Source organism: Marmota marmota, unplaced genomic scaffold (assembly GCF_001458135.2).
Source record: "Marmota marmota marmota unplaced genomic scaffold, marMar, whole genome shotgun sequence".
Classification (NCBI taxonomy): Eukaryota; Metazoa; Chordata; class Mammalia; order Rodentia; family Sciuridae; genus Marmota; species Marmota marmota.
The window spans coordinates 20,368,685-20,378,185 of NW_026000005.1; the positions used below are offsets into that span (position 1 = coordinate 20,368,685).

The 9,501-nt window shown below is 45.4% G+C and overlaps 1 protein-coding gene across 1 annotated transcript in view; it reads left to right on the forward strand.

Annotated features, from left to right (window-relative positions):
• Positions 1–9,501, forward strand: part of LOC107138360 (aldehyde oxidase 2) — an 83,765-nt gene that overhangs the window by 26,295 nt on the left and 47,969 nt on the right. Inside the window, exons 13-18 of the mRNA XM_048808982.1 lie at positions 1,541–1,650; positions 3,051–3,235; positions 3,954–4,137; positions 6,066–6,158; positions 7,188–7,357; positions 8,526–8,640. Coding sequence (XP_048664939.1) covers positions 1,541–1,650; positions 3,051–3,235; positions 3,954–4,137; positions 6,066–6,158; positions 7,188–7,357; positions 8,526–8,640 — 857 coding nt within the window. The remainder of the gene's footprint in view (positions 1–1,540; positions 1,651–3,050; positions 3,236–3,953; positions 4,138–6,065; positions 6,159–7,187; positions 7,358–8,525; positions 8,641–9,501) is intronic.

Sequence of the window (9,501 nt, forward strand, 5' to 3'; positions counted from 1 at the left end):
GTTTTTTTTTTTTTTTTTTTTTTTGGTGGCACTTGGGATCAGACATAGGGTCTGTGCATACTGTGTAAGTGCTCTGTCACTGCTATACCTACAGTCCAAGGGTCACATCTCTTAATATCCTTATAACGATAATTAAATTTCATGGACTATGTGAGTTTTGGAGGGGACATGCTTTCTGACCATGGTAGGTGTCACTCCTAGTCTGTCTGATTTCCCACTGAGTATGCACCCTCTCTTCCCTAGGCCATTCTGCCTTTCCCACAGGGCCTCCAGCTCTAGAACTCCCCTTCTGCTTCCCTCACCTACAACCTGTCAATACTCACTCACTCCCTCTGTCCCTCCCACTCACCCAGTGGGCCACTGACTAGCTGGCACCTCCTTGGTGCTGACAGTGCCCCAGGCATAGAGGAGTAGTCACAACCTCTGCCCATGTGGACTTCCAGTGTATGCCCACCCAGGCATGACATGCCTCCCTGAGGTTACTGCTGGCCAACATGGTTCTACCCCTCACTGCTGGGAATTCAGATGCGATGAGGAGAAGCTTGAGGACTAAAGACAAGCATTCATCCCCACATCACCCCATTTGTCTTTGAGGCCTGCAGTGAGGAAGGAGAGGTAGGGTATACCCTGTTGACCAAAGCCAGACTTTTTTCTGAGTGCCCCAGGTCTATGGTCTGAGATGACCCAGCTCAACCCCCAAAGATAAGAGAGAAGCCAAGACTCTGGGGCAGCCCAGTTACCATCCAGGGCCTTCTCCTACAGTGGTACTAACTGTTCTTCTACCTGGGTGTTCATTGTTGTCTTCAGCTTATGGCCTCTGCTTTCCTAGCTCAACCAAAACTGTCTCTGCCTCAGGGGTGGTAGGCCCTGCTCCAGGGAAGGTAGCAGATCAGCCCACTGAACCAGAAGCACGGCAGGTGGGCAGAGATCAACAGGGGCTCTCACTGTGTTCCCTGTCTCTCTCAATACACCTGCCTTCCAACCCACATAACACTAATGGTGCCAGGAATGGAACCCGTGTCCTTCCTGGGCTGCAATTTTGACCCCTTCTCAGCACATCCTTCAGTGCCATAAGCCAGATTTCCAAGCCAGAGGGCATGACTCTGATCACCAAAAGGTGACAGCTGAGCTGGAAGGAGGTTTTACACTCTGCTCATTTTTCTTCAGAGTTTTAGGTATCTGTCTCTGGAGCCAACAGCAGCAAGAACAAAAAGCAAAACCAATGATCTGAAGTCTGTTAATAATGGAAACAGCCCTGTATCTGCTTCAGTTAGGTCTATGCCCCTATCCTAAGCTGTGGCGGGTTCTATTTAGCCAGCCCCTGCTGAAAGACCAGACCATGTGCCTGGTAGGCCTGCGGCACAGGTGACCTCAGTGCTCAAAGGGAATGGGACCCTGGTGATGTGCCATAGACTCAGACCTCTGCCTCGCTCTGTGAAGAGAAAGGGGATCTTCTGTGCTCGCTGCCAACATTTAAAAGTGCAGAATAATCTTGCTTTTCTGGCTGTGACTGTGCAAAAAATATCATTTTCTTCCACAGAAGGTACACGGCAGATTCCTCTCAACGAACACTTTCTTGCTGGATTGGCAAGCGCAGGCCTTAAGCCAGAGGAGATTTTGGAATCTGTGTATATCCCTCACTCTCGAAAGGTAAGAATTCCCACTGCTGTTTTTAAGTTGTTTTTCCCTTTTCATAATGGACTCCAGTCATCTTTGGAAATCTGAAAACAAATGGAAGGAAAATAACTCTGTCCTGAAAACCTGGCTCCTGTCCCACTGTGGATTGGTTCAGCACCACGGCCCTCGGACAGCCTGGAGCCAATAGCTCCAGGGTGTGGATTTGAGGTTGTTTCAGCTGTTGGGTGCAGCCTGGCTGAGGACCTGGGTCAGGCTTCCATGCCCCTGCGTTTCCAGGGGTCAAGGCTGTGGAAAGGAGCTTCTCTACCTGACCCACAAGGAAATGGAGTCCAGAGCTCAGCCTCCGCATTCCTCACCCTTGCCAACCCCAACAGTTCGTAGAAGAATGAGGATCCCCAAATGTTTGCTAGCACAGGACCCTTGGAGTTGATGTGGCCACATGGGTGGCTGTGGAGGTGATCCCTGCCCTCACTCTCTGTTCCTTTACCTGTCCCCAAAGCTGTACCTAAATCCAAGAGGAGAGTCTTTCCAGAGAGAAGGGTACAAGACACACACACACACACACACACACACACACACACACACAGAGAGACTCATAGCAATCTAAAACCAGGAGACAGGGCTGGGGATATAGCTCAGTGGTAGAGCCTAGCATGTTCAAGACTCTGGGTTCAATCTTAGCACAGAAAAAAAAATTAAATAAAAATAAAATCAGGAGGCAACTCAGTTTTAGAAGCTTTTGGAAGAGAAAAACAGGCAGACTCAAACATGAGCACCATTGGACCAGCACAGATGGAGAAGCCCTGCTGGGCACAGGCTGTCTTCATTGGCCTCACCTGGGCACACCAGCGGTCATGGCACCAAGGGGTCCACTGGGCAACCATCATCCCCTGCCCCTGCTCCTGATATAGGGTTCCCTAGTCCACAGCTGGAAAGCTCCACTCAGCTCCCCTTTGAGTTTTGCCAAATGAAAAAGTGATTTTTTTTTTCCTACCAAAAAAAAAAAAAAAACGAGTTGTGTCTCTTTGAATGTTACAAGCCCCAGTATTCTTAGGGCTTCTCTGTCCTCCTGGGAGACAAAGGCATCTGAAGCCTAGAGGGAGGAGCTCCTGCAGATCCAGCACAAGTTCATGTCCCTGATGCAAGTTTCTGCAGCATTCTGTGTAGAGCCATCCCAGGCCCAAAGGGAAAGTGCACAGAGACTCCTGATCCTTGAGGTGTCTGAGATAGGTCTTGGGAAGGACATTCTCACCTCCAACAAGAAGTCAGCCCGGTTGTCCTCCAATTGTGCTAAGTGTTGTCTGTGTCCCTTTTGAGTGATTCTAAGTGATTTAGTAGAGGCACCAAGAAGCAGAAACCATGCTCTTCGTTCTGACTTATCCGATAACCCAAAATGATTTTTGTCTCCACAGTGGGAATTTGTGTTCGCCTTCCGTCAGGCTCAGTGCCTGCAAAACGCCTTGCCCGATGTCAATGCTGGCATGCGAGTCCTGTTCAAAGAAGGCGCAGACACCATTGAGGACCTGAGCATTGCCTACGGAGGTGTAGGGACTGCTACAGTCAGTGCACATAAATCCTGCCAGCAGCTCCTCGGCAGGTAAGCAATGAGCCCTGCACCTTAAGGGTGAAACTTAACATTGAAAAAACAAGTGGAAATTTGGCATTGGCAAGTGTTGATAAAACTCTGGAAAGATGGAAACTCCTACTTATAAAATCACTGCTTGCTCCTGTATTTTTGCTGAATGAATTAAACCTTATTTGACTTGGATTAATTGGATGCCACTCTTTGGGTAAGGGACACAACAAAAATAGCCCAGGCCCAAGTTCAGCCAGCAGGCAATTATTCCCGGTCTGGCTGTCATTGTCTTATGCAAATCAACACTCAGCAAGCCACAGCAGTGTCCAAGCAGCACCTCATACTTCTACAATGTGGCACACGCAATTTCTTCCTTAGCAAAGACAGTATCCAGTTCTGAATCCTGTTTGGTGCCTAATGGGACTGGCCTAAACGGTCTGTTTAGTACTTGTTTAGTTTAGTCTGTTTAGTTCTTCTATCTTCTAGCTCTGGTACTTTCTTGATTTATGTTGCAATGGAACAGGTCCCTTACTCACCCTGTCATGATAGTTGGGCCAATTGAAGCAGCCTCCCTAGGCCTCAATTTTCCATAGAGGTTGGATAAGGTGATATCTAAGTTTCCTTACAACTCTAAAAAGGAAATTCTGGGATCTCTAAAATGCCACCTTCTGGTATCTAGCATATGCCATGCAATAAAGACTGCCCTTTAACTGTCTCCTTCCTACCTCTGTGCTACCAGGCACTGGAATGAGCTGATGCTGGACGAGGCTTGCAGGTTGGTTCTGGATGAAGTCTCCCTCCCAGGCTCAGCTCCGGGTGGCAAGGTGGAGTTCAAGAGGACTCTAGTAGTCAGCTTCCTCTTCAAGTTCTACCTAAAGGTTTTGAAGGAACTGAAGATCCTAGTAAAACAGTTCTCTGTGCCTGTAAGTGCTCTAATGTATTTTGCTAGCCATCCTGTAACAAAGCACCACAGACTGGGTGGGTGGCTTAAACAACAGACATTTATTATCTCACCAATCTGGAGGCTTAGTCCTTGGTCAAGTTATCAGCAGGGTTGGTTCCTTCTGAGGACTGTGAGTGTTGTCTCTGTGCTCTTGCCTAGCTTCTGGAAGTGGCTGCAATCTCTGGGGTTTGTTTAGCTTGTAGGGGAACATCTCTAATCTGCCTTCACAAGACCTTCTGTCTACATGTCTGTGCCAAATTTTTCCCTACTGATAAGGACAGCAACCATATTAGACCAGGACCCATCCTCATGATCTCATTTTAACTTGATGACCTCTACAGTACACAGACTTTACCTTGTTTGGATAAGGTCAAATTCTGAGATACAGGGGATTAGGACTCCAACTTATAAATTTGGAAGGACAGACTTCAATACATGACATCTGGCTCTTATTAGCTCCTTGCAGCCATACACCCCCAGCTTCCCTACTGCTTTTGTTCACTGTCTTGTGGGCAGTCTATGCTACAACCTGTCACCTGTTCTGGGCCCATCCTGTTCCTGGGATTCAGCCCCAAAGTGCTACATGAGGCTCAGGGTACCAAACTATCTTCAGGCCACAGTTCACCGTGTGCCCATAGCACTCAGATATCTGGTGCTTCCTTTCTCCAGCAGCATACAGCTTTTTTCTTTTAAAATAAATTTGATTGGCCAGGCATGGCGGCACATGCCTGTAATCCCAGTGGCTCAGGAGGCTGAAGCAGGAGGATCAAGAGTTCAAAGCCAGCCTCAGCAAAAGCAAGGTGCTAAACAACTCAGTGAGACCCTGCCTCTAAGTAAAATACAAAATAGGGCTGGGAATGTGGCTTAGTGGTTGAGTGCCCCAAATAAAATAAAATTAAAATTAAAATACTTGGTTGATATATAATTTACCTCCAATAAAATTCATTGTTTAAATTCAGTGAATTTTGGCAATGTGTATACCTACATAGCCACCACCTCAAACTAAACATAGAATGTTAATTCCACCAGCCCAACCCAGCCCAGGCAGTCACTGATCTGCTTTGTGGCGCTATATATTCGTTTTGCTTATTCTAGAATTGTGAATGCAACATAAAATGTAAAATAAAATGTTATTTTTCAAAAAGACCAAAACTGATCTGTTCCTGATGCCCACGATCAGATTAAATTTCTGCAAATTAAAAAAAAAAAGACCAAAACTGATGTATATTGTATACTATTATACTAATATTTAAGTAGCTTTCTAGATTTTCTGATTGTAAAATTCTGGGGAAAATTTTTACTCTTCTTTTTCTAGAATGAATTAAGCAAAGTATCCTTTCTCTTCTCCTCCTCCTTCTCCTTCCCATCCCCTGACCATAATTACAACTTTTTCCCATGATTACAACTCTCTCCCAACCCTGTACTCTGTTCCAGCCACCCTTATCCCAACAGCCCACTGTTCTAAAACATCTGCATTTCAATGACTCAGATGAAGACCTGCTATTTAATTTCTGAGTCAACTGTTTCACTGATGCACGGAGCAACTTTCCCTATTCTGCTGTTGTCCCAAAAAAGCAATCAGGACTTGGGCCTTTTTTGTAGACAACAGCTTATTCTGGAATGGCTTATCCTGTCCAACATTTTCTCCCCACCACCCATAGCCTCTGCCCCAGCTCACCAGCTGGCCTCTCCCTCCAGGTGACAGGGAAACAGATTCAAACCAGTCAGGCCAGGTCCTTATTGTGTGGGAAAGGACAAGGGTGTGGGGGTCATAAAAAGCGAAACCCTGGGGCTCACTGTGGACTTTGGTTATGTGAGAGTAACATTTGTCAAGTTACTCTCACATAAACCCAAACCCAACTTAATCTAGACTAACCAGCTTCTTTTCATTGTGCTGAATCATCGCAGGGCAGCAGTCGTTATCCGGAAATTTCAGATGGGTTCCTAAGTGCTCTGGAAGATTTCCCAGTCACAATACCCCAGGGAGTCCAAACATACCAGGTCCGTGAGTCTCATTTCACAGAAACCTAAACAGGAAAAGATAAGCTGGAATTGCACAAAATGAGCAAGTTTTTCAGAGTTGTGATTTTGAGTTTTGACTTTCCAGTGGTCCCTACGTCCAAGTCAGGGTGACTCTGGAATCCAAGCTCAGGCCTAAGCTGCCACTAGATGTACTTAAGGTTGACTGATCTACAGACTATAATTATAGTCTTTTCAAAGAGATGTTCTTTGGGCATTTGTTTCATATTTACTCAGAAGTGCAGCTGAGCAGAAGGTTCAGCCTCTGGCCCTGATTGCAAAAGTTTAATCACCAATCAGCAAGCAAGAGCCCTTCAGGTAACTGAACTCACTCTTCTGGAAGGACAATTTAACAATTATCCATTTTTACTGAAGCACAGTCCCTCCCCTACCCCTACACACACACACACACACACACACACACACACACACACCTCTTCCCTGAGAACAGCTCCAGAATAAACTCTTAAATCTTTCTCTGTCTCCTTATACTCCTGCTGATGTCTTTGTGCCACTTCCAGAGGTGGCCAGGACATCGTAATCTGGATCTGGGGGACTCCATAACCAATCCCCTACCCTTTACCAGAGGCCATGAGGGCCAATACTCAGGCTTCTGACTTGGATTTTGGTCCCTCATTGGGAACTAAATCCCTATAGGCCTTATCTTGATTCTTTAAATGTGGACAGGTGGATCACTAGACCTGTGAGCAAGCAGAACAGGGAGACCCTCTAAAATGATGGCACCACAAAAGGAGAAGGTGGAGTGCCCCTTTACCTATTTCACTATTTTGCCAAAGGCTGGCCTGCCTATGGCATTGCCACATAACTGAATGACAATTCTCCAGTCTAGTTACAACACTAAGTTGTCACACTAGTCATCTGACCTGATCCAGTGCTCTTTGCCTGAGAGTACCACCCAGTTGCTCAGTCCTGAATCAGGAGTGCCTGTGATTGGCCAGGCCACTTGTGGAGATATAAGGTTTTTAGAGCAACCCTTGTCTTCCTCTACAGAAAGTGGATTCTCACCAACCTCTTCGAGATCCAGTTGGACGCCCCATCATGCACCTGTCAGGTCTTAAACATGCCACGGGGGAAGCCATATTTTGTGATGACATTCCCAGGGTGGATAAAGAACTTTTCATGGCTTTGGTGACCAGTACCAGGGCTCATGCAAAAATTATGTAAGTAAATCAAAAACTTTTTAAAAGCATAGCTAGGGATTCCTTCATAAGAACTCGCCTGTTTCTTCTACGATGTCATATACTCAAAGATCCTACAATGAAACAAATAAAGAAAAGGTCACAAGGCCCCAGAGGAGGAAGATTACTATCATAAAATAGAGATACAGTCAGTCATAGGCCTCTTGTTTCCTTCCTAACCTCACAAGACGTGTCCCTGCTGTAGCCTCAGACTGATCTCAAAGGAGTATCTCTGATGCAGGGCTGATATGCAGCTGGTGGAAAACATTGTAGCACACTTCATTATTCAACAATGACCAATATTCTAAGCTTCCAGAGAAGGTCCCTTGCCAGTCACACTGCCCCTCCCCTAGCACTTGTCACCCCTTACACACAACTGGAAGGTTACTCCCTAGCCCAGTAGGGGGATCCCCTGAACCCAACTCCATGGCAGGCCCATTCTGACTGATCAGGGTGAATTCACTGTTATATGTTCTTATTTTCAACCATGTTCTGTTATGGGGCAAGATGCTCAGAAAACACACCAAGTCCCAGCTTTGTCTGAATTGCAGAGTCTTTATTAGCTGGCCAGTGACTGCTCCCTGCAGGACCCCAAACTGTCTCTGCAAGGAACAGCCTCAAGCCTGAGGGTTTTAGGATATTTAGAGGCAAAAATCTTATCCAGGTTGGCATAGCTGCAAGCAAGCAGGGGTACAGAAGCTGAATTGAGCCATTAGGGAATGCAATGCCCATAATCATAATTTCATTTCTGGGTACATTGATATTTCCCGCGGGACTTTGCATAATCATAAGAAGAAGAGAAGTGGGTCAAAATGACCTTAGTTGAGTACAAATTAAAGAATGGTTACTAATGTCTAGACAATCAATCTCTGACAAGGTCTGATGTCCAAGAAAACTGGGATCCAAAAGAGAAAAATTTTACATTCTATAAGAATTGCCATTTTTATGTTGCCAAACATGCTATGCTAAGCAACTATTGATAGGCACAAAGACGGGAGTATTCCTATGGCAGAAGCATTTCTTTTATGACATGGAGTCTCAGGGTAAAATGAAATCCGTTTGGTCATTGCTCATATAGCCTGGCCCATGAAAGGTTTGAAGCCCTCAAATCTTGCTGATTTCTACTTCTTAAATATCTCTTTATTTTCAGATCAATAGATTTCTCTGAGGCCCTTGAACTACCTGAGGTGGTTGATGTGATAACAGCTAAAGACATTCCAGGCACCAATGGTGGTGAAGATGACAAATTGTTGGCTGTAGATGAGGTGCGTATGGAACACACCTTCCCAGGTGACTTTGGGCAGATAACCACCAAGGTACCACCTTCAGCTGCCCCCAGCTCTTTCTACCAATGGGAGGTAGAAGTGCCACCCACTAGCTCCTCTTTATCTCTAACCTTGTTATTCAGCACTACTTTTCTGGAGTCAGGAAATAATTTAGCATAAGGAAACATTACAGTCAAAATTCAAGTACCATATGCTCTTGAGACCATTTACCCTCATCTGAAGACTAAATGTGGGGCTAGGGTTGTAGCTCAGAGGTACAGCACTTGCCTAGCAAGTGTGAGGTACTGGGTTCGATCCTCAGCACCACATAAAAATAAATAAATAAAACAAAGGTATTTTGTCCATCTACAACTAAGAAAAAATATTTTTAAAAAGAGTAAATGCAAGAAAGTTTTCTATATCAGGATAGAATGCCCTAGAAAGATCTAGAAAAGAGAGCACCAGGGGCTGGGGTTGTGGCTTAGCGGTAGAGCACTCGCCTACCATGTGCGGGGCCCTGGGTTCAAACCTCAGTACCACATAAAAATAAATAAAATAAAGATATTGTGTCCAACTACAACTAATAAATAAATAAATAAATAGAGAGCGAGCACCAAAAAACAACCACTCCCTCTAATTTGTTCTGAATTCCCTTCCTTCCTGAACCAGCCCTCTTCCCGGGTCCCACCTTCCTTCACACACTCCATTTTTAATAAAGTTGCTCTTATTGTCTCTGACTTTTTTTTTCTTTTTTTATTGTAGTGATAGGGATTGAACCCAGGGCCTTGTGCTTGTGAGGCAGGCACTTTACTAACTGAGCTATATCCCCAGCCCTGTCTCTGACTTTTTTTTTTTTTTTTT